Here is a 24,886-nt window from a genome sequence, read left to right as displayed (position 1 = left end):
GTATGCTCAGCGTGAGGGTGGGTGTTGGAATCCAGCCCAGATGGAAATATCTGTTAAACTGCTGCTGTATTTGAGAGCAGCCACCCCAAACAGACAAATCCAGCATGTTGCTAAAAGCATTTCAAACTGTTCTTGTGGCACAGTGCAGTATTTTTACTGGAGAATACTGGAGATGTTTTAAAATGATTTCCCCCCAACAAAAAGAAAAAAAAAAAAAAGTCGAGTCATTGTACTAGAAAGATGGGGAAAGCATCAGCACTGTAATCATCTATCTTGTGTTGCAACACTAACAGAAATTAAGTGGTCTATACAGCTTTACAGAAATGGGGACTTAACTGCAGCTGTGTAAGGGAGTCAAAGCATTTACTGAAAGTGCTTTTTTCTTACCTAATGCGGTCTTCTGGCATTTATTCTCACTCTGTGATCTATTGCTTTCATCTTTGAATTCATCTGTGCAACTTTCTCAATCACAGTTAAGTACTGGTGTCATTTTGTGTATGTATACACAATCTCTTGGAAAGTACTGTCATGCTCATAATATAAAATGAGGAATACAATGTAGATGCAAAGTGCCATTTTTTAATAAGGAATTGAATTTATTTTCAAACATTATAGGAACATTGATTGCAATATTACATAAAAGTAAGAATCTTTCAAGGAAGCAAACCCCAATTGCATAGAAGTGTGGTACATAATAAAACCAATTCACAACCTAGCTTCAGGCAGCTGATCTAGCCAGCTGTTCTTCCTAGGTGACTTTGATAGCCAGTATATAGAAAGAGAGGCACTCCTGCAGGAGGTGAATGGAAGGAATTTAGAATCAGAGAATATCCACAGATGGTAAAGACCCATGAGAATTATAGAGTCCAACTCCTGACTCCACACAGGACAATGTAAGAGTTAAACCATGTGCCTAAGAGCATTGGTCTTATTCCTACCATTGAGGAAATGTTTGCATCCTTCATCTTGGAGGAGTATGCAACTATAGAAACAGGTGCATTGTAAGAAAATTAATTGGACTACTTATTTTAACTGCTACTATGATAGAAATAAGCAATGAAAACCTGGTTTTAAAGCAAGTCTTTTTAAAAGTTCATTATATTGTGTGTTAGTATACTAATATAAAATATCTAATATAAAATATCTGATAATATAAAACTACATCTTTGGGTTTTCTCCTATACAGACATTTCTTTTTTATTAAAGTTTTTTGGTTTTTGATAAAAGTTGTATATACTGTTAAAAATAATTTGCATTAGCTAACCCTAACAATCGCTTAAGACAGAAGAAGCCTAGAAGCTTTTAGTTCCTAGGAAGAATTGCATAGATAAAAATGTAATGAATGCTGACAACTTCAGCAACTAGCAACCTTGCTGTCATTTAAACAAGACAATGGAATGGGCTGGATTTTGAGCTGTGGCTCAAATGAGGATGAGGGACAGGGTGTAAAAAGGGGAAGTGATAAAGCATCACATCTCCCGAGTTCTAGTCTCCAAGCCACCCTCCTCTGTACAGGTCTGCCTTCAGAGCTGGACCACAGTGATAAGAGCCACAGCATTAAAGTACCTCCCTCCCCTGTTTCATTTTTGCTCCTGTCCCATCATTATTACACTGTGGCAGCGTGGCAGTGCAGTGTATGGTTGCATATATTGGCCCTATGCTGTTCCTGTGCTGGGAAAATTCTTTCTGTGGTCGCTTCAGACCCTCTGAAGCTCCTGCACATTGCTGGAGAGGCGGACAGGGGCTGCACTGCTGACTAGACTCTGGCTCTATGCCTGTTCTGAACTCTTTCTGCAACCGGTCCATAAAGTAATCCCCAAGACTATTTCTGCCATCTTGGGAACAATCAAGCCTGCGAGCATTGGTCAGGAGATCTCCCATCATCTTGATCTTCCGGATTTTGGGCCCGATAAATTGTTTCTTGATAGTGCTTGCGCTATGAGGGTCTGCATTTTCAATGCTTAGGGCATAAAGCTCTTCAAAGTATCGTGTCAGAGTTTTCCACTGTACCATAGCTAGTTCCAGAGCTTTCATCAGACCGACGGCATAGTCACAGTTTGGTTTCTAGAAACAAAGACAGAATTACATTTATTCACAAGAAGAGCTCTTCTTACCATATTCACTGTTTTCCTGCAGCTTACCTGGTCCTCTAAAGAAGTCGCATTAGGATTTAAAACTCCTAATTTCGAGCATTTATTATTTCAGCATTTTATAACTCCTAGAAAATTACACCTGGAAATCTAGGGGAATGAATGCAGGGATCTGAAGTACCAACAATATAATGCAAGAAATGAGAGTAACTACTGCTCACTGCAAGTGCTTGAAAGCTCATTGTTTGCTACATACCTGGATGGTTTTAGAACAGTAATGGCCTCCTCTTTCTTGCTGATACTTCATCAAAGCCTCTGCGGCTTTTCTCTCTTCCAGAGCTTGGTGCAGGAAGAACTTCGAAACATTTGGTAGAGCCACATGCGATTGATCAAAGTATTCACCCTAAAAGAACAAAAACAAGAAAACCACCCAGATTGTTAAGATTTGCTAGAAGCATGGCTTTGTCAGAATCCAGGAGACTCTTCCAATGGAACTTTTTCTACCAGCTCTCCCTTTGAAGATCTTCATCCAAATTTCTACGATACAGTAAGTTACAGTGTCTTTAGTAAAAAAAAAAAAAAAATCTTTTTTACTTCTATTATAAATCCTTCTGGCTTTTTATTCTAGACAGGTAACTGTAGTACTGATATAGTACCCTTGTTTATCTCTACTGACGTTCTCTCTCATTAGCAGAGATCCTTGGAACACAAGTAATTTTTAAGGCAGAGTCCTAGGATAGGGAACATAGGTGAAAAATAAGCTTTCAAAGCTATTAAGATGAGGCAAATACAAAAGAGAACAAGCATAATTTTGCATCTTTGTCTAGTTCCAACCCCCCTTGCCATGGGCAGGGCAGCCCCTCACCAGCTCAGGCTGCCCAGAGCCCCATCCAACCTGGCCTTGTATACCTCCACGAATGGGGAATCCGCAGCTTCTCTGGGCTACCTGTGCCAGTGCCTCACCGCCCTCTGAGTAAAAAGTTTCTTCTTAACATCTGACCTAATTTTCTCCTCTTTTAGTTTAAAGCCATACCTGCCTGTCCTATCACTATCAAACTGTGTAAAAAGCCAGTCCTCCTCCTGCTTGTATGCTCCCTTCGAGTACTGGAAGGCTGCAGTGAGGTCTCCTCTCCACACTGAGCAAGCCCAACTCCCTCAGCCTTTCTTCATAGCAGAGGTGCCTCAGTGGAACTGAGGGAGCTACAACATTGTGATCTGCTAGTTCCCTAAATCTGCATATGCAGTACAGCACAGCTTTTGCTTCTTGCACATGCTCTGGGCTGGAGCTCTGCTGTATGCTTGTAGCCCAGGAGGGATAGAGGACAAATGTGTGCGCCCCAACCCTGGAGGCACTCAAGGCCAGGCTGGATGGGGCCCTGGGCAGCCTGATTTATCTGCTGGGAGGCAGCCCTGCCCACGGCATGGGACTGGAGGTGGGTGGGATGTGAGGTCCCTTCCAAGTAAGCCATCCGTGTTGCTCATCTCTTTAGAAAAAACGCAGAAAAGTTACGCACGCAAGATGGAGTTTTATTATTTTGATAACCACCTGGAACACTGCAACCTGTGCGTGACAATAAAGCATTCGAGAGCAGGGCCACGCTGGAATGTCGTATTAACAACATTCATTGTGGTATGTGCATGATCCTTTCCGTGCACTCACTATCACGTTGCTCTTCACAGAAGGGCTGAGATTCGATGTTTATAGCGAGTTCCTTGGCACATTGCGCTCATGGCTTCATGGAGGGAAAGCTACCATGCCTGCTCAACTGCTAAGGTAAATATGTTATGTATGTTATTAACTGCTTCTTAGGATGTTAACCTTTTGAAGTTTCATTTATCTGTGGTCTGTTCCTGACTGCGCAGCACCCACCCCCTATCCCTACCAGCCCCCAGTGTCACCCACCGCCCGGCCCCCAGCCCTCCCCCCCGCCTTACCAACGCCTGCAGGCTGTAGGCGAGCTCCAGCAGGGCGCCGGTCACCCCGCACAGGCCCTCCTCCACGGCGGTCGGGAAGCTCTGCCTCACGCGGCTTCCAGGCAGCGGGCGGTGCGCCGGGCAGGCGGGCAGCGTGACGCGGGGCCGCTTGGAGCGCGGCTCGGCCATGGCGGGCGCCGCCATGGGGCAGCCGCGCCGCCCCGCCGCAACGCCTGATATAGCGGCGGGCACCTGGGCCGCACCTCGCCTCCGCCCGCCTCCCGCCCGACCGGGGGAGGAGGGAGCCGCGGCGCCGCCATTTTGTGCGTGCCCGTGGGTGGCGCGCCCCGAGCCCCGCGGGCCTCGTCCGCTCCGCCTGTTGCTGGCTGCGGGGTCGCGTCAGGTGTCCTAGCGGCGCTTCTCGGTTTGTACGGTAGCTGCCAAAGGCAGGCTCCTGGCTCCTTCAGCCGCCTTGTCGTGTAGGTGCAACTCCGGGTGCTATTCCTTGAGCGTTTGGCTTCAACACATAGGAGCTGCTGGAGTGGAAATGTGACTCAACGCCCTTCAAATGGGATAACTTTCTGTTCAGTGACCTTCTGCTGAGTCAGCTCAATCCTGCGTGCTGCTGGTGCAGTATTTTTTAGCAGATTATTCTGCTCCCTCACAAACCTGTTCCTAAGGACTAAGGGTAGTGTTGTTACCCTGTTGCACACTTTAATTGTTATTGGATCTGACTGCCCATCACCAGAGAGCTGGTGGTACAGGGGTGTGAGAGCTGCTCGGCTGAAACCTGCCTATTTTCGGTTTGGTGCCTCCATCTTCTGCGGTATTCTGCCCTCGTTGTTTAATGTAACTTATCATATTTTGATGCTTAGAATCACAGAATGGTTTGGGTTGGTGGGGATCTTAAAGCCCACCCAGCCCCAACCCCTGCCGTGGGCAGGGCTGCCCCCCACCAGCTCAGGCTGCCCAGGGCCCCATCCAACCCAGCCTTGAGCCCCTCCAGGGTTAGGGCACCCAGAGCTTCTCTGGGCAGCCTGTGCCAGCGCCTCACCACCCTCTGAGGAAAGAGTTTCTCCCTAATATATCACCTAGTTTCTCCCCTCTTCTAGTTTAAAACTGTTCCCCACTGCCTGTCACTGTCTGCACATGTTGAAACTTGCTCTCCCTCCTGTTTATAATGTATTCACAGTTCAACAGTGGACTTGCTTGGAAGATTCCCAGTACAGATCCTGCTTTTAGCTGTGGCCCTAGGGACTTCAGGGAGGATGTTCTTTGGACAGTTACTGTTTAGCTTTGTCTACTCCAGCTGTCAGGGTTTTAGCTAGTAAAACAGTTACTTGTGATTTACAAATTCCAGGATAATTCACTGACACAGAAAGCCAACCATATCCTGGGCTGCATCAAAAGGAGCGTGGTCAGAAAGGCAAGGGAGGTGATCCTGCTCCTCTACTCTGCGCTGGTGAGACCTCACCTGGAGTGCTGTGTCCAGATGTGGAGTCCTCAGTACAGGAGAGATGTGGATCTCTTAGAGCGCATCCAGAGGAGGGCCACAAAAATGATTGGAGGGATGGAACACCTCCCCTACAAGGACAGGCTGAGAGAGCTGGGGCAGTTCAGCCTGGAGAAGAGAAGGTTCTGGGGGGACCTGGTGGCGGCCTTTCAGTATCTAAAGAGGGTCTCTAAGAAGGAAGGAGACAGGCTCTTCAGCAGCGTCTGTTGTGATAGGACAAGGGGAGATGGTTTCAAACTAAAAGAAGGGAGATTCAGAATGGATGTAAAGAAAAAGGTTTTTTTACAGTTAGGGTAATGAGGCACTGGAGTAAGTTGCCCCATGAGCTGGTGGATGCCCTGCCCTTGGAGACACTGAAGGTCAGGCAGGATGGGGCTCTAAGCACTTGATCTAGCGTAGGTGTCCGTGCTCATTGCAGGGGAGTTGGACTAGATGGCATTTAAGGGTCCCTTCCAACTCAAATGTTTCTATGTTTCTGTAATTTGAAATGTGAATTCAAAGCAGAAAACCAATTAGTACCTCTGGAGAAAATTGTAGTTTGTTTTGTTTGGTGGGCCTTTATGTTCAATTTCTGAGTGTATTAGTGCATACGTACTTATATCTGTATTGGTAGACTTGATCACATGCTGTCTTTTGGAAGTTCGAGTCTTAAGTTATCCCGTGGCAGTGATGAATTAAGACATAAAAACATTTCTTAAAGCCATATATGAAGCATGGGCCTGATCTGGCTCCAGATTTCCTTAATTCCAAATATTCCTTGACTCCTTGTTTTATGAGAGCACCATTCAGTTTGTTTTGCTTTCTGCCTCATAGAACTAAAGGAAACAAGTCGTTTCTACTGCAATTTTATTTATTATGGAAAAAAACCCATTACAAAGTAACCTAGGGGTTCTTGCTTCGCAGGGTGGGATGGTGTCACATGCTGATAGTATCTGGACTGTGGACAGTACCATCTGTTCCAAAAACATGTAATCTCAAATCTTGATTTTTAAGTAATGCTGTATCCTAGGAGACAAATGCCTTGTTCAAATTTTTAGTTAGCTACAACATTACAGCATGGCCTGGAATAAGGGCAACTATCTGCTATCAGGTAGGGGCTTTTAAGGTAGGTGGACTGTTGGTCAACTGCACTAACCCGAGGGGAAAGCTTTAGTTATCTCTTCCAAACTATGCTTTAGAAAAGTTATTAGTCACTTGGGATAACATTGTCCATAAATGACTTTCAATACAAGTGAATCAACTTCAGAACCTTATTCCCACAAGTCTTGAAGTATGAAGGTGCCTTACAAGATTCCTGAATGAACAGATGCTGTTGGAGTGGCAGGGGCTGGATGCTGAGGGAGAGCAAGAGCAGATAGTTCTGTGCAAACCGTTGCGCACAGGGGCTCTGTAAACAGGATTGGTGACAAGATTGGCCCTCCTTATTCTCATAATCCAGGATTATTTAAATGTGTTACGTTAGGCACATGCTTCAGTTTATTTCTATGATTTGGGATGATATAGACAGAACACATTTTAAAGTGTTCGAAGTGGTATGGCAGAGTGGGAAGCCAAGCAACCACAGCATGGTATGCAGAAGTGCAGTTCATGTTCCAGAAAAAGAAGCTCTCGTACATCGTGTCCCTCCTGTGAATTCGTTGGCTGAGTGTAGCAGAGAGGACAGAGTTATTGTCAAAGGGCTTCAGCAGTCATCTGAAAATACTTTTTCTGCTAAGAGAGGTTTGCAAATATTTAATTGAATCTGGCTGCTTTCTGCCTTGACTCTGTCATTTAAAGCTGTGTTTTGTTATCTGGAGATCACATTGTCTGTTCTTTAACCACAGGTAGCAAAAATAGTGGCTGTTGCTTCTGTCCAGCCACTATCTGTTAGCTGCTTTCTAGCTGTGTGCTTCGTAAGTGATATATCAAATGCTAGCAAATATTTTTCATATGTGATCATTCAGTGCCCAACAATAGCAATAATGAAGATTGAAGGCTACATGAGGAAAAAGCTGTAAATAAGTGTATGATACATATGCCTGTAAATTAGCCTTCTTCATTCATGATTTTATTTCATAATTAAGTGAAACCTAAGCTCTCTGGCAGGAAATGGAGAATGATTCATATGAGCACCCGTGAATTCGCAATCTCTTCTATTGGACATGAAGTCACTTTAGCCATTTATCCATATGCTTTGCTATGCTCAACAGGTGCTTCATTTCACTGTTTTGTCTGATCCCACTGTTTTATTTCCCGTTTTCCATGGAAGAAAAGCCAGCAAGACTTCAGAGTTATTTCTTTGCCTTTTTGTTCTGTATGACTCATAGAGTTAAAAAAGCAGCCTGAAATCTGGGCTTTCTTTAAAAATGGTCTTACAGTAAGAGTAGTCATCAGCAAAACATGGGGTGGCCCTGGGATGACTGTAGCCCCGTGACTGAGCTGCGAGGTGGTCATTTTGGAATACGTTTTTTATTTTTGTGTCTCTGAGGAAATGTAAAGTGTTCAGGAAGGTTCGCTTTGCTGTAATGCTGTGAAATCGGTGTGCTTTAGTGATATAAGATAAGAGCTTCTCAAAAGTGCAAGCTGGAATGTAATTCCTCTGAAGTGAGCATCTTGTCCTCGATAGAGCAGACAGGAGCCTATTTTTGGGGCTTGTATGTCCTGAACATTACTATGTGACTATGCAGTAACTACTGTTTATGTATTCCATTTACTAAAGCCGGGTATCACACTAAAATCCTATATGCAAACACTTGCATTCATTTTGAAGTCATTTTTGAAGTTTATTTTTCTGGAACTTGCCTCAAATACTCCAAAGCTTTGTTTTCCATTGCTTTCCTTTTCTGGAGAGTAGGAGCTCTATTTTCTTCTGTTCAGTGATATTTTTGCATGTGCAAAACATCAATTATTGCAGTGTTAGAAGCCAGTTGAGGTGTAAGAGGATGTTTTTCAGTTGTCATGGAATGTCTTGTTGACCATCATCCTGTTTTCCCACTTTGCATCAGTAGCTGGATAAAATTGTGACACTGTTTGCAGCTGTGATGTAAGCTTTATCTGGGTTAGTTTAGTTCCGTGGGCTGCTTTTATTTAAGTCTGCATCACATGGGCATGGAGAATTTGGCTGATCCCTCTTTCTTCTTTTGCAATGAAGCTCATTCTTAAAGAACTTTCCAAATGCTATAATTGAAACCACTGTGTTACTTAAAGAAATCTTTGAAACTTTGCTGATTAAAATCTGTCCTTCAAACAGAATATACTCATTAGCATGTCTGTCCTGTGTCTAGAACAGACACAGAAGACAAGCTTGTAGGAGTTTCTGAAATGCAAGCAAAGCTTGTCTTTAAGCTTGTGTCACAGGGAAGGTCTAGGTTTCCTAATTCATGCTGTTTCCTCTTTGCAGTACCTAAACGAGGATCTCTGTAATTAATGCTGTCTTTTCCCTTCCTGCAGAAGAGTTCACTTCAGGTGGCCTGGAGAAGAGACAAGGCAGCTTTGGCTTGTCCTTGGCAGGCTGAGTACAGGCTGTGTTGGAGCCTCTGTGACTGTGTGCGTGCTCATAGCCTCCTTAATGCTGGCTCCTCTGGTAAAACTGCGCTGTAGACACTAACTTGTGACTACCAGGTGTATAGCTTCATTTTCTTTTAAGCACATGTCACTCTTTCCAAAGTAGTGTTACATTTTGGCGATTCACCTACACCAAGTTTCCTCCCCAGTCTGTCCTCCTGTGAGATGCTGCAATTGTTATTTCAAGTTATATTTAAAAAAGCATTGGGCAGCAAGCTTAGGGCTCATCAGTGCGATCTGTCCATGGTACGTTGTAATTCCAGTCACTTATTGGAGGTTGAAGCTACTGGGTCTTAGTGCTGGAGCAAGTATAAAGGGATTCTGAGGAATTTCTGAAAACACGTGGTGTGCCCCAGGCAATGTGTTACATAACGGGTTTGTGCAATTCCCAACTGCCTGGAGTCTCTCACGGTTTGTATCCCTCACCCTTCTTGTTCTGCCTTCCTTTCCACAGATATGAATAAGAATCTGTGCTTGTTTTTGGACAAATGAGAAAATAAGACTTGACGTTTTGGAAAAGGCGCTGCCCTTCTCTGGTACAGTCTGTGCCATTGAAGTCAGTGGCTGCAGGTAATGCCTTCCAGGCAGTGTGAACTCTGGTAGGTGCATTCTGTGCTCAGCAGCCCTTGAAAGAGCATCAGATGTCTTTGAGATGAGCGTGAGCAGATGCACTCTGCTTGTTCACAACGTTTGGGGCTGCAGTAATATTTGCCAGTAGTAAACCACGTCTCCTGATGAAGGTCCAGAAACCCTGTATTGTCTTGCTGCTGTATGATGCTGACAATCAATGTTCATAGACCCCCTGCTGGTACCAAGAGCACCTGCTTCCTAAATGTAGGTACTCCAGGGAGTTGAATGGTTTGACCAATGCCATTTGCTAGTTGGCTAACAAGAGAAGACATTGAGGCCGCAGTTGTGGTGAGAGATGTGCAAGATGTTGATGTGAAGCTGAGCAAAAAATGATTAAAAAGTTTTTTTGAAACTTCAACACGTATATTCATCAGGTAAATGTTTTAAATTTTGGATTCTTATGGATTCATACAAGAGCAGCCCTGTGGAGACGGACTTGGTGGTCCTGATGGACAAAAAGCCGGACATGAGCCAGCGGTGTGCTCTTGCAGCCCAGCAGGCCAACTGTATCCTGAGCTGCATCAACAGAGGGGTGGCAGCAGGGAGAGGGAGAAGATTTTCCCTCTCTGCTCAGCCCTCTTGAGGCCCCATCTGGAGTACTGTGTCCAGGCCTGGGGCCCCCAGTACAGGAAAGATGTGGAGCTGTTGGAGTGGGTCCAGAGGAGGGCCACAAAGATGATCAGAGGGCTGGAGCACCTCTGCTATGAAGAAAGGTTGAGTTGAGGGAGTTGGGCTTGTTTAGCTTGGAGAAGAGAATGCTCCAGTGGCACGTCATTGCAGCCTTCCAGTACATGAAGGGAGTGTACAAGCAGGAGGGGAACCAACTTTTTAACATGGTCTGATAGTGAGAGAACAAGGTGGAATGGCTTAAAACCAAAAGACATGAGATTTAGGTTATATATTAGGAAGAAGTTTTTTACTCAGAGTGGTGAGGCCCTGGCACAGGCTGCCAGGAAAGGCTGTGGATGCCCCATCCCTGTAGGCGTACAAGGCCAGGCTGGATGGGGCCCTGGGCAGCCTGATGTGGTGGGGGACAGCCCTGCCCACAGAGGGGCAGTTGGAACTAGATGGTCTTTAAGGTCCCTTCCAACCCAAGCCAGTCGATGATTTTATGATTTAGTGGAGGTGAATCAGACAGAATAGAAGGGGATAACTTCCCTCAAACATCACAGACCTTAAAGGCTATGCTAAACTCCAGCGAAGTGAAGGTTTAGATCTTTAGGATATCCATTTCCCTATCATGTTTTGCCTAATTTTAATGATTTTCAATATATTGTAAGTTTCTTTACAGTGTTGGGTGTTAGATTGTTGTCTGTTTGTGGCAAACCCGTCTGTGCCAGTCTGCAAGGTTCAGACAAATTGATTTTGATTTCGGTATCTTTGTGCAGAGGACCTGTTGATTTGGGCGTTAGCCTGATTTCCTCCTAATTATGAGATACAACATGGGGTGGGTGGATCTGGCTCATGTCACTTGAGGCAACCAGCAGCATTAACTGGTAGTCTTGGAAACTTACTCTGGTCTGCAGGACTCTGTGGCATTGCCCACAGCGGTGCAGTGAAGGGCTTTCCTTCTTGACTTTTTAAACCACTAGCTTCCATTGCTACCATTTGTATAATTCAGAAATTACTGTGCTGAGCATTTAACACTTTCACGGAACCGTTTGTTCTCTGCTTGAAATCCTGCATACCAAGCACCTGCCTGAGGCACAGACAAAAAACTTAGCTTCGATACTCCAGAAAGGGTTGCATAAATCCTGTGCAGCTGGTCTGCGTAAAATGTGCTCAGTGACAGCACGCCACGGAGAGGGTTCTGAGGTTTAGGGAAAGTTCTGGGTCTGTCAAATGCTGGGAGGGTCTTACTGCTTGTGCTCTGTGGGGCAGTGACATAGCAGTATCAGACTGCTCAGCATCAAGTGTGCAATCGCTATGCGGTTCCCTCAGGCATATGTGTGGACAAAACAGATGCATAACTGGGCCACATTGCCTTCTTTTGTATATTTAGATATGCTTTGATATTTTCCAACTTTGGAGCTGTGGTTAAAGCCTCAAAGGGAGTCCAGGAGTCCGCAGCAGCTGAGCCCATGTTTCTAGCCCCAGGCGTTCCTGTGCCGTGCTGTGAGTGTGGTGAGCAAATGGTGTCAGTAAGCCTGAACTGCAGTGTTTGTCAAGGGAAATTCTCTGAGTCTTATTTAAATGCTAAAGCCAACACAGTAGCACTGACACTTGTGTGTATTGGTGGTGAGGTCAGTGACTGTTATGGATTTGAGACTGTTTTTTCTGCCTGTGCCATTCTGGCCACCAGCTCTGCTCCTTGAACTGACTCTGCTTTGCTTCTTTCTGTAACATAATCCAGCTGGGACGTGGTCCCAAGTGGAAAGTGACTCAAACCAGTCAAACCTCAGAAGGTCACGAATGAACAGAGGTGTGGTTCAGGGAAATAAATGTTAGAATACAAAGTTAGGGAATTTGTGACCGGTGAATACGAGCAGCTTATAGCAAGGTCATGTTTTCCCCTAACAGAGCGTTGTGAGCACTTTGGAAAGCCTACTTTTGCTCATGTTTTATGGGCAGAGTGCTCCTGGCAGTGTCCTGCAGGGCTGCCTATGTGAGTCCTGCTCTGTGCTTGGGCTGGAGAGAGCTCCCCGGTTCTCCTGAAACAGGCACCAGGGTCACTGCCAGGAGTGAGACGTGATGTGTGAAACTGTTGTATAGAGCTCGGCATGGCAGCACTCAGAAAGGAAAAATCTTGGAGGCTTTCATTAATCGAAACCTATTGGTAAGATGCTGAAAAGACAAATACAGATTTGTACACATTACATCATAAATCAGCTTCCAGTAAAACGAGATAAGAAAATTTTCCTTAGAGCCAGCTGAGCCAATAGCTGCTTCTGGTAGGGTTTCCTGCACGGTTCCCAGGTCATTTTGTCATGGCCATAGATTGAAATAATGCATTGGGCTACTGGACCACTCGCCAGAGCAAGTATGTGGCCATTCTTGTAATGCCTGGGCCGACAGACTTCTCTTAAGGGGCTGGGAGGGGTTTTGTTTGATGTGTCCCAGAATGGGATCGTCCATGTTTCTGTGAAAGGATGCTCGTGGTCTGGACTCTGGGTTGCAAGCAGGACTGAGGGACGCGTCTTGTGTGGCAGCAGTAAGGCCATGGTACATGGGCAGAGGAGAGTAGTGAAGTTTGCCATGTATAGCTTGTGACTTGTAGCTGTTTGCTTCGAAGCGAGGGACAGGAAGATTCCTTGTCCTTTTTAAAGGAAGATTCATGCAGAGCAAAGATAGGAGGTGAAAAGTTCTGAGGAAAACCAAAAAGAGAAGAGAAGCAGCACTAAGAGTGGGCCAAATCTTTCACTGGTGCGTATGAGCATTACTCATACAACTTCAGTGCTTGAACTGAGCATGTACCAGCTGAGGACCTGGCCCATAATGTTCTTTATAAAGGTCTGATTCCTCCCCAAATAGTTTTTCTCTCTCTCTTCAAAGAGGCACCTGTTGTTGGTGGAGCTGGTGATGATACCGGATTAGTGCACATGCGGTCAGCCCGCTTGGCCTCGGCCCTTTGGACCCAAAATGAACTCCAGCTGCTGTTGCCCGGAGCAGGTGCTTCATCCAGCCTGAGCAGCTGTTTGAATGCACACTGTCATGGCCAATAGGCGGGGTAAGTCCCCTGAACTGCCAGGGGGAGAACTGGTCAGCAGGAGGGATGGAAAAGGCACTGTGCCACAGAGATTTCTTGCTGGGTTTCTTATACCCAGCATTTAGCAGGGAGACAGTGTTGCAGCATATCATGGTGGAAATGGGAAACAGTGGCTGGCATTCTGCATGCAGCAAGCCCACATGACCCAGTGATGGATGCTGGTTCCCAAAATGAGTCTGGGAGACCTATAAAACAGCAGCAGGACCCTGACAAATGCTGGACCTGTAAGCTGCTGAATCTGTCTTGTCAGGTATGTGGCCATGTGTGAGACATTCAGAGGGCTGCTGGCGTCTAACAGTTGTGCAGTGTTTGCAGCCGTTGGTTCAGAGCTCCAGAGAGCTGCCTGGCAGAGGTGAGATAGGCACAGAGCAGCGTGCAGGGTGATATCTGTGAGATGCAACGGCTTTGGCTTCACACGCACGCTGCCAAAACCAGCAGCAAGGGAAGACGACAAAAGCAGAGAGAAACTGAGGTTAAGATGCAGCCACAGGAGTGCAGGGGACTGTGCCAGGTCAGTGGAGGGTGAGGAGATGTGTGGGCATTCAGAGATAAGGAAGGTTGGAAGGCAGCAGCCAGAGTTTGAGGAAGGAGTACAGAAAGGTAATGCCAAAGGTAGAGCAGTGGCAACCCAAGGAGGGCTAGAGCGAAGGGAGCAGGGCAAGGAAGCAGGTTTCTTCTTTCTACATTGCATCTGGTTTCGGTCAGATCCCATCAGCCAGGCTTCTCATTCTGCGTGCCTGTGCAGATTGCTCAAGCAAGCTGTCAGTGAACCCCCATATTTCGTTTTTCATTATAGTGTGGCCTAAGCCCGGGAGAAAAACTTGAATATTAGAGACCTCTCTTTGTCAGGAAATGGGATTTCCGCAGGTGCTCAGTTGCAAATGCTGTGCATGCTTCTAAGGCTTGGCACATGGCATTGCTAAATCCTGATTCAGAATGCAAGAATGTCTCATGGCCCCTGCCATGTAAACTGTTGTCCGCCCATGTTTGGAAGTCAGCCCTCGGTGATGGCACTAGACAAGTATGGGTGAAATGAGCAGCTTGGCTTCAGCACTGAGCAAGACTTGTTGAACATCGTTAAGTACAGATGGCCCAATTCACACTTTGAATAATGAATATTATGACTTTTTCTGCAGCTAGTGGTAAGAAGCTCGATGGTCTTTCTTCAGCCCCTTTCTGCCATCCCAGGATTTGAAAGAGTGACCAAGTATTTCATCCCTTCACAGGATTGGGGAAGCTTAGTAACTGTAATGCTGATACGGCATTACATAGAAAAACTCCAGATAGCCAAATACATTGATTTAAGGTCATCTATGTGGTGGCAGGGAAATTATTTCCATTTTGTTTTGCTTGCCACTTGGATTAGTTAGGTTATCCAGCTGACTTCAATTGTTTGTTCTTTTGAACTAAAAACTGTTTGTCCTGTTACAGACCTGTACACTTTCTGTCCCAGTGTAGTTCTTCCGTCAGGTACTCCTCCTGTATGTATTGCTTCCACACTAAAATTAGAGGCTTAGACAGAAAGCATCAGAAGCTCTCTGTACATGAAGGAAATACTCAAGGCTGTTAAAGAAATAGATGTATTAGAAATAGGTGGTATCTCTTCATTCTGTGCTCACAGCCCTTGGACTTGTCACTGGAAAGAAACATTGTGTGTGACTCTTAAAAGCGCATGAGGTCCGTCTGTGGAAAAGGAAGCCATTCTCCTGTTTATCATCCCTGTTTTTTTGCCATTCTCAGTAAATTGCATTTCCCCCGTGCCGCTGCAGGCTTATCAGCAGTAGTTCCCCACTGTCTCCTTATCTGCCCAGTAGCATGGCTGGGTGCTGCACACCGCCAGTAGTGCTTCACTGGGGATGGAGTGGTAAGTGTCGTCCTCCCTTCTTCCTCTGTACTCCTCTTCCCCAGCTTTCTTGTACTGTGGTATGAACACAGCAAAATGGAAGTGCAACTTTTTACTCCTTTTAGTGTGGTAAATCTGAAAAAAAACACCCTACCAAAAAAACCCACACTAAATGCCATTCTCAGAGTAGCCTAAGATCTATATTTAAATATAGCAGCACATTTAATCTCTCTTTCCAGAGATTTGTAACCATTTACATGTGGATAGAATTTTTTGGAGCACCTTCCTAACATTAGTTTAAATGGAATTAGGTACAAAGTAGCTTTGCAGGTCTGAGCTGTTATCAGAACGGTACGTGGCAATGTCTGACGTGAGGAACAACGGAGTGAAGCACTTCGGATGTTTCAAGTCATAATTTATTAATTGCTGGATTAAGACTAAGGAAGGAAAGAGCTTTTTAGCAGCCCTCCATGTTTTAGGCATCTGGAGAACAGAGTGTTTTACATCGTATGAGGCCCATGTTATGCTGTTGAGGAATTTGGAATTCAAGATCAAAAATACTGTAAGTGCCCTTTTACCATACAGCCGACAATTAGCTTGCTGCCAGTAAGAAAAACAATCATTAAGTGGCGAGTGAAAGTAGCATCAGAAATGGACCCTGACAGAGTGGCAACACACAGTTAGGCCGAGGGACATTCTTCACACCTGCTGTGGTGCATAACAGTAGCTGGCTGACTTAACCCGTGGCTCTACAAGCAGAGCATTGTGCTGTGACACAGCCTGGACAGCGATTGAATTACACACCGATTAGGTCTTGGGCTTCTCTCTGTCAGTGTGGACAATGAAGAATCAGAGAAGTGGACATGAGAGCTTTAGCAGGCCTTGTGCTCTCGAACGGAGGAGGATTAGTTTGTAAATGGTAAATTGTGTTGGGGCCAGCAGTCGTAAAACTGAGCTCTGCCCTTCTGCTGCCTCAAAGGGACAGGCTTTGCAGAAAACCCCTTCTCCCCCCTGCTTCGACCGCCTGCTGAGGTTTGGGGAGGGGTGGACGTGTAGACTCTGCTCCTCCTTTCTTCTGCCAAAGAAGTAAGAAGGCGCTGGTACATTCATGTGTATCTTGCCCATCACTGTCTCTTGCTATCTCCTGTTGGAAGGGGCATGGGATTAAACAAATCAGTCTTCTGCCATTTCCACACAGATGCAGAAGTTGTGGTATTTACCTCTTGCACTGAGGTGCTGCCGGCTTGTTCACTGCCTGGTGGAGGGTGTCCCCAAGAGCCGACTTAACCCAAAGTGTATCCTTTTTCGCAACTGAAGAGTTGCAAGTATTGCATCCTTTCCCTCTTGTCCTCCGCTCCCAAGTGGCTGCAGAGCCTGTGCTGTGCTCTTAGCTCACCCTGCAAAAGCTCCTTGAGAAGGGAGTTAGTGCAGAGCTGGCACAGAAGACTTCACATGTGACAGCAGTATCCTTCGGGTTTATTCTTGCTCTGATTCCACTGGGACCGGTTGCTCTACGCACAGGAACCAAAGGTGGCAGATCCTCTTACATCCTCTTCCAATTTTCAGTGGAAAGTCTATGTCGCATCAACCTCTTTGTTTTTTTGGAGAGGCTGAGCTTTCATTGTTTTAAGAAAAGCAGGTTAAACCCAAATAGGAGAAACAGCTGCATCATGTGTTGTGGTTGGGAGTACAGAGCATTCGCGTTCCATCTGATGTTGTGCTTCCACTCCCTGCACATACTAAATGTGACAGCTATTGGCACAAGTGTAGGCACAGAGATGGGCAGAACTCATTTGCAATGCCAGACATTTTCCTTATGGACTCATCCTGTTTTCTAGAACCAAAGATTCCCCTATGGTAAAGCTGACATCTTAAAGCATTGTAGGAGGTGGAAGGATGTGACTGCACTTGACCTGAACTCGAATTAGGTATGTCTGTGATTCTGTAGCTATCTTGAAGTTTGCCAGTGAGCAACAAAGTTTATGATAAATGAAAATATGACTTCTTAATCTGCAAGTACAAAAAAGTAAACAACCCAGCCTAAAAAATCCTATCTTTCTTTAAAAATCCTTAACTTTCAAATAATATGAAGGCATACTGACCCTGTATCGTCACAGTGAAATTCAGCAGGGGTGTTCTTATGAGTGGACTAAGAATATAGATCTGATTGCATATATGGACAACTATTTTCCTCCAGTATTCCTTGCTACTGTAATAAACAATGCCATCTCTCCCTACAGACTTTATCTCATCTGTTCATAATGTTGGCATTTTTGTTGTTTGAGCTGGGAAGCAATGAATATCAAAATACTGTAAGATTGTAAAAGGGGCTTTTTGGTTATGCCATTTAAAAATAATTCTTTGTGTTCTCTAGTTGGAACTGAGAAAAAAATATTTATATTTCATATTCCTAAAAGCAGTAGCAGATTTACCGCACCAGTTCAGAGTAATTTGTTCATACACTGCAAGTTCCAGAAAATCCCAGAAATCCAGAAAATTATCAGTACTTCCCAAAAGGTGCTCACAATTGTGTGTGAAGTTTGCTTGGGTTGGCTGGTTGTTTTTTTTTATTTGTTTGTTTTTTAAAGCTCACTAAAAAGTCATACATGGGCTGAATTCAGCTGACACAGTCAGTATGGGTTGCTGATGGTTCGCTTTCAAAAACAGGGAAATAGAGAAAAATTGAGAGTTATTCCGAATAGCCACTGTTTTGTTCAACGTGGAATATTTCAAAGGTAAGTTTTAAAGAAAAACAATGAAAAATAGTCATTCACCAGTGCTGATACAGGATTGACAGAGGTTAACGCCACTGACATCATGCTGGAACTGTATAGCATTTTGTCAGTGGTTATTAATGCCCTGCTGCTGGGAGACAGACAGTGCCAGCTGCCAGTTGGTGCGGTGCTTCTCTGCGGGTGCGCCTCAGCCTCTGCTCCAAAAGGAGGGAGGCACTGTGAGTGTCAGAGGATCTGCTCCCTGCCTAGTCATCGCTCCTCTGGCACAGGAGGAGAGGAGATGGTGCTACAGAGCCGTGTTCAGAAGGCACGGATGGCTTGTGTCACTCAGATCTTCAAGACTAAAGACCTTTGGAAGGAAACAAAGCTGGAAATTCAGACGAATGTGTGTGGGAATTGTGTCATTAGGCTTGGGAAGAAGCCTGTGTTCATTTAAGAGTGCCTTAGAGTTTTGGACACCAGTGGAAAGAAGTCGGAAATGGCATGGAGTGAAGGAGTAAAGCCCTTGAGAGGAAGGGGAAGGAACTTTGTAATGGCAGAATGATGTTGAATATGGAGCAATTAATTATCTTTGACTATATCATATTCATTATACATCCAGATGTGTAGGTTTAGCTCACTCACTTGGGGCTAGCTATTACTTTGTGTAATACCTTTCAATTACATCCACCATAAGGGAATGAAACAGATCTGTAAAGGTGCAGTACATCAGTGTAGCGTATCAAATTGAGGGAGGCATTTTTAGCAGTCTGTACCAAACACCGGTTTAAGCCAATGTTAGATTATTCCTTAAGTGTATCGCTATTATGACAAATCTGAAAGGAGCTAAAAGCATTTCAGTAGATGAAGGAAAGGAAACTTTTATTTCCTTTCCCACAGCCTGGAACCAAAGCAGGACAGTCAGCTAGGCTTACACAGCGCGGCCTCGTACCACGCAAGCACCCTCTGGGCAATGTGAGCGGAATGCTCAAAGAAGCTGGGGGTCCTGCAGAAGGACCAGCTCACTGGGCCGCTCCACGTTGTGCAGCCTCCACATCTGTAAAAGCTGAAGATGCTAAGGCTAGGGAAAGTTCTGGCTGCCTCCATCTAGTAGGTTCCACTGGGGTTTTTTTTTTTTTTGCTCCCAATTGGTTTTTGTAGAACAGATTTGTCACTACAGGTGTAAAAAGCTATGTGTGTATGTTCCAGCGAAAGCCCTTGCAGTGCTAACTCAGATCATGAGATTTTGAAGGAATCATTTGCGCACCAGTGATTTTTCTTAAAAAAAAAAAGATAATTATGTCACCTAAATGGTAAACTGACGTATATCATCTGCATTATTTCCAGTTTATACCTCAAAAGAAGCAGGTATTTCATATGGCAAGGCAGGGCTGTGGAGCTGTTGATGGCTCTGGAATTGAAAGAGCTATTTCAAAAAGACTGTGACTCTGAAGAGTGGACATTGAGAGGCAGCCCCTGTTGGTTTTAACTTTGATGCTGGTGCTGATTTGAGCAGGAGGCTGGACTAAATGACATCCCAACTTGAATTATTCTGTACTCAGAAAGGAAACAGTCCCCTAATTCTGGTTCAGATCATTTTATTAAGCTCCTGTGAAATCCACTCGATCTAGGTTTTATGTTACAGTTTTCACTTGGATGTCTATGTCTTTATTTACTGTCTGAGGATCAGCATTATGGAGGAGATTGCAACTGTAGTTCTCACAGAGGAATATGTAAAGGAAAGCCATGAATAATACATTGGGATTGTTCAGCAGTGATAGGCCTGATGGTCCAAGGACATGGTGATGACAACTGCAGTCTGATGTGCCACACAGTCTGTTGTATTCTCTTTGGTACTAAGAAAAAAAACCACATCATTGCTTACAGATCTTTTTTAAAAGAGAAGATGAACGTTTGAGTGCATGAACCTCAGGTTTGGGAACACAATTTCATTTTTAGTTTTGTGCACCAATAATTTATTAGAATTAAATGGAAAAATCCATGTAATATTCTACATGTGCTTACCAATTATTTAGCTTAATACCCGAACAGTGACTTGTATGGACAACTTCTGTGGTCACTTTTACAGAGTTCCCTATACAAGTAGTCTTCAGTCAGTTGCCTAATCCTCGTTGCATCATCGCACACCAAACCAGCAGGAGCAGCAGCTGGAGAAGAGTGGTTATTCCCCTCCACACAGCGCCTGAGAGATGGCATCTGAAGCATCATGGTCTTCCTGGTACAAGATAGACATTGTCGTGCTGGAACAGGCCACCACAGAGGTGAGGGACTGGAGTACACGCAACACCCAGAGCTGGGCCTGTTCAGCCTGGAGAAGAGAAGGCAGAGGGGACATCTTGTCTACCACCGCCTACAGCCACCTGCTGGGGGGGTACATGGGAGGTAAGGGCTGGGCATGGACAGAGAAAGAGGTAACAGACCCACCCTAGTTTGAGCAAGGGAATTTCCAGCTGGATGCTGGAGAAAAGTATTCCTCAAGGGCATGCTGAGCTTTGGAGCGGGGGCCCAGAGAAAAGGTGGAATCATTTTAATGGTAGTTACTTAAAATAACTCATTGTTCTTTCCAGTAGCCCAAACTTTTCTGGTAATTATAAAAATATATAGTAAAAAATTGCCTAACTCCAAACATGACTCTTTTGAAGAGCTGCAGAGAGAAAAAAAACCATTGGAATTCTGTATTTCTCCAAGAGGCTCTTACCCATTGACCTCTTAGCATTTGCTTACTCCTGTATTCTGCTGGTAAATAACATTTGCAAGATCTCAGTTGCAGACCAGGCTTTCCATTTGAAATTAATATCTCTGGGGACCAAACAAAAGCAGAATTAACCCACAGAAGCCCCTGCTCTCTCAGCACAACCAGCGTAGCACACTTCAGTGCAGAGCAGCCCGCACCACCTGGAATGTTTCATTGCTCCTCAAGTTTTTTATAAGTTATTCACTTGTTCTCAGGAGAATATTTTGGGGCAGTCATCAGGCTTGTATTTTGTGTGATTAACTCTTTGACATTTGAATTATTGTGTAGTAAGTAATACTGGCACCAGAAAGAAAAGAAAAAAAGTAGTAAAAGTTAAAGAACACTAGCAGCGCAGCTAGCTGCAGGTGGCTCCTTTGGTTCTCTCCCAGCTGTGTCACAGACGAGGTTCACCTGAGCTCTCCCTCCCCAGCCAGCCCTCCAGAAGCAGCCTGAGGCCATCCCCAGACATGGTGTTTGGTATCTCAGTCAGCTTTGTGCATCTGAGGCTATCGCAGAAGGGGAAGGGGATCGGGATGGGGATGAGTTGGAAGTCAGGCATATGGCTGGGTGCTTGCTTGGAACCCAGCACAGACCCCTGTGTGCTGTGGTGAGCACTGGGCCCAGCACTGCCCCCAGCACTGCCCCACCCAACTGCACAGCTGCAGGCAATTGGGCTTGATGGCTGCAGGGATAGGGGCACAGCAGCTTCCTCAGCAGGACAGAGCAGGGCTGGTCTTGGTGGAAGAGAGATGGCTGAAGGCTGTGGCTCTTGAGGATCAGCATCTAAAAGGTATGCCCTCCTAAAGTGATAATTGGTGGGTGTGGGATTATTTCTGGTGGGTGTGATGGCAATATGTTCTTGGGGGCTGCTGCTTCAAGTTGTTGCTGGGTGGGGCTCTGTGTGTTGGGATGAATTGAGTGTTGTCCCTAATGTAGGGGGGCTCCTGTTGTTTTATGTTGTTGGTTTTTTTTTCCCTGGAGAGGATGGCACTTGCGAGTCTGTTATTAAAACAGGAACAGTAGGGACTTCGTAATAAACTCTCATTTGTGTGCTTGCTGTATAGAGATGGATAACTGACTCAATCTGGGAGAGTAGTAGCATGAGCCTTGCCTAAATAAGTTGTTTTTGGAGTCCTTTTCCTGGAGACACAGTGTTTCTTAAATGGCTTCATTTAAATTAATTCTAGGAGCATTACTATGAAAAAAGGAAACAAGTTCTCCTTGTCCTGCTTTCTTTTCTGCCCCTCCTCACAAAGTGTACTCCCTGTGGTCTTGTAGCAGGCATGTTAATTTGGCCTGGGCTCCTGGATGAGGTGTGGTGTCGAGTTCCTCCTAATTAAAGGTGGAAGCTTCAGCTGTGAACAAGCTGCAAAACTGTTCACGCTATGAAGGAAATGAGGGGAACTCTTCTCCACATCTTCAGCTCTCAGTGAAGAATGCCTACACGGGAGGGTCAGGCCCAAGGCTGGGAGTGGGGCTGGCTGCTGGGTGGTGCTCCAAAGCTCATATTCTGTTGGGGGCTGCCAGGGAGTGAGTGGGCTTTGACTGCAGTTTTCACCTTGCAAAGGACTCTAAGGAATGCTGCTTTTTCGTGTACTTGTTATAAATGATGTGGGAGGAAGTGGAGGGATCTTTCTATGTAGATGGACAGAGTATCTGGAAGCAGTGTGTGAACTGGGCTTAAAGAACAACGTAACAAGCTTGTAGCTGAGCACAGCCGTCCCTGGCTCTGAATCTGCACGTGTGCTGTCATCAAGCTGTAGAACAGTGTCCATTAAGGACTGGATAGGATCGTGGTCTCTCATGTTTAAGGAGGAGGGTGGCTTCTCTCCTTCAGACTCCTTTTTGCTTTAAAAATAGAGGGCAAGTTCCCCCTGCCGCAGCCCCGTGGGGATGAGCTGCGCATCAGGCTGATCTGTGAACTCAGAGCACATCCGATCCGTGCGGCGGTGCTGGCCGCCGGGCCCTGGGCTCCACCTGAGTAACTAGAGCGTGCTCGTCAATCAGGGCCGGGCATTCCTCCCTGACAGCTCCCCAGTGCCCTACTGCGCTGGGCCTGTGCTCGCCATCAGTGCCTTGCACAAACATGTCCTGCTTTGAAGGAGAGCCGCCCTGGGAACAAACAGCACGCTGCCACCGAGGGGCCACACAAATTCAAGAGCTGTTAGGAAGGGGGAAGGAGGAGCTCTTGATGTCTGTCCCTACCAGGCACCTGTGGAAAGGAAACAGCTAATGCTAGGTCACATTCCTTTTGAGGTGAAATAGTCAAATGCGGATGTGATCGTTTTCTATTCTGTGCAATACCTTGAGATGAGTTCTGGGCTACTCTTGCCCCTCCCCAGCCCTTCTGCGTGTGCTCCCAGGTGTTAAGTGCCTGACCCAGCCGCTGACGATCCCACCTGTGTGCTGCTCTGGTTCAGGGGGAGTTCCCCCTCCAAGAGTCACTTGATAGGGTGTAATCCTGTAAGATGCTCAGCAGAGAAGCCGATATAGTAAAGTATTTTTGCAGATGCTTAATTTTCACTAAGTGGGCCTTTTATGTGGGTGGGAGCATTCACGTGCTTAAAGTTAAGCATGTGCTTAAGTGCTTTCTTGGATCAGGGCCCAGTGCTTATAGCTGGGGTGCCCTGCTGCTCTCAAGTAACCAGTGGTGCTTGGGACCCCCAGGCTGCGGGGCTACTGACAGAGCTGTGACTGATAAGCGCTGGGTGCTAAATGTTAGACGGTCTCACTGTAATGAACCTGTGAGGTTTGGTTGTGCTGTGAGCTTTGTGCCCTGCCGGGGACTAGTTGAGAATTATTCTCATGCGCAGACTTGTCAGAAACAGCTTTTTTTTTTTTTTATGTTGACTTCAGACTAGCTTTTACAATGCACTTTCTCTTCTGTTCAAGAGCACATGCTATGGTATCTTCTGCTTTGATCCCAGCGCCCTGTTTTCAAAGCCTTCCTATTACGCTGCTGGGAGAAAGTAAGCCTGTGCGGGGAGTGATTGTGATGTTAAACCAACCCACTGGGGGCTCTTGTGGGTCAGCATTGCACTTACGGATAACTGGTAACAGTCTGCTCTGACCGTGACGTGTGCTGGGAACATGACAGTGCTGAGCACCTGCTGGGGTGGGGACACCGGGTCCCCTGGCTGTGCTGCTTCCCCCAGTGGCACTTCTGTGACTGCCTGGGGCTGAGGCGCACGTGGGGTGTCCTGAGTTGAGCACAGCTGGTGCTGCCAGGGTGCAGAGGTCACTGCAGGAAAAGCAGATAGAGTTGTGCTCTCTGCCACTGCTGTGCCACATCAAAATGGTCAGGTGTTTGTTTTACAATGGGTCTGTCAAGCTGTTTGCCTCTACTACAGCAAACGTGAGATTGCTTTTAGGTCAGTTTGAATACTGTGAAAAGGGTCATCACGGAATGGCCTGAGCTGGAAGGGACCTTACAGCCCACCCAGCCCCAATCCCTGCTGTGGGCAGGGCTGCCCTCTGCCAGCTCAGACTGCCCAGTGCCCCATCCAACCTGGCCTTTTGCATCTCCAGGGTTGGGGCACCCACAGCTTCTCTGTGCAGCCTGTGCCGGTGCCTCACCACTCTCAGTAAAGAGTTTCTGCCTAACTTCTTACTTAATTTCTCCCCTCTTTTAGTTTAAAGACACTCCCCTTGTCCCATCTCCCTCCTCTTTATAAGCTCCCTTTAAGCAGTGTCCTTCTCCAAACCAAAGTGCTAAGTGGAGTGGTGTTCAGCAGGGGATGGAGCTGGCTGGAAACATGCTGAAGAGTGAAAACTGGCTGGAAAGCATAGGAATCTGATGCTTTCCATAGCTCCCTGTTTTCGTGACTTTTTGAATTCCTTTTTATTGTGAATTACTTGTTAATTTTTTGTTAAATTCTTGGTTTGACCATAGCTGTGACCAAAGAGAGGAATGCATTTGACAAGTGCAATAAAGCAACTGTTCCATGTTTATGGCAAGTGCTATGCTAATGCTATTAATTCAGATTGTCTGGATTCTTATAAAACTGAGCAGTGTAGGATTACCTGCCTCGCAGGAACACAGTTGAAATGGGTCATGCTGTAAAGCAGCACACATCTCCCTACCAAATTTTAGAGGAAAATGTGGTAGTAGGGCAGGAGTGCATCTCTTGTGCACAACTGGTTTAGATGCACTTTGTGTCCAGCTGTGGCTGGAAACA

At 45.8% G+C, this 24,886-nt stretch overlaps 1 protein-coding gene and 1 long non-coding RNA gene across 3 annotated transcripts in view; one reads left to right on the top strand and one right to left on the bottom strand.

Moving 5' to 3' along the window:
* LOC110401090 (ferritin light chain-like) lies at positions 560-4,252 on the bottom strand. The gene is made up of 3 exons (XM_021401764.1): positions 4,026-4,252; positions 2,347-2,493; positions 560-2,064 (listed from the first exon to the last, which is right to left on the bottom strand). The coding sequence occupies exons 1-3, from the start codon at positions 4,206-4,208 to the stop codon at positions 1,558-1,560; spliced, it is 837 nt and encodes a 278-aa protein (XP_021257439.1). The 5' UTR covers positions 4,209-4,252; the 3' UTR covers positions 560-1,557.
* LOC110401091 overlaps positions 2,431-24,886 on the top strand; it is a 35,772-nt gene continuing 13,316 nt past the window's right edge. Inside the window, exons 1-4 of one of the 2 annotated variants that reach the window (XR_002440247.1) lie at positions 2,431-2,637; positions 3,771-3,864; positions 17,078-17,167; positions 20,043-21,498. This is a non-coding gene — a long non-coding RNA (uncharacterized LOC110401091). The remainder of the gene's footprint in view (positions 2,638-3,770; positions 3,865-17,077; positions 17,168-20,042; positions 21,499-24,886) is intronic. The other variant, XR_002440248.1, reaches the window with a different exon arrangement.

Source organism: Numida meleagris, chromosome 6 (genome assembly GCF_002078875.1).
Source record: "Numida meleagris isolate 19003 breed g44 Domestic line chromosome 6, NumMel1.0, whole genome shotgun sequence".
Classification (NCBI taxonomy): Eukaryota; Metazoa; Chordata; class Aves; order Galliformes; family Numididae; genus Numida; species Numida meleagris.
The sequence above is the reverse complement of the archived record's forward strand: the minus strand, read 5'-3'. Positions and strand labels throughout refer to the sequence as shown.

Coding starts and splice junctions, on each gene's coding strand:
- LOC110401090 (XM_021401764.1), bottom strand. CDS start 4,208: ATGGCGGCGCCCGCCATGGCCGAGCCGCGCTCCAAGCGGCCCCGCGTC. Junction 2,494..4,025: donor CCTACAGCCTGCAGGCGTTG/GTAAGGCGGGGG, acceptor TTGTTCTTTTAG/GGTGAATACTTTGATCAATC. Junction 2,065..2,346: donor ACTGTTCTAAAACCATCCAG/GTATGTAGCAAA, acceptor CTTTGTTTCTAG/AAACCAAACTGTGACTATGC.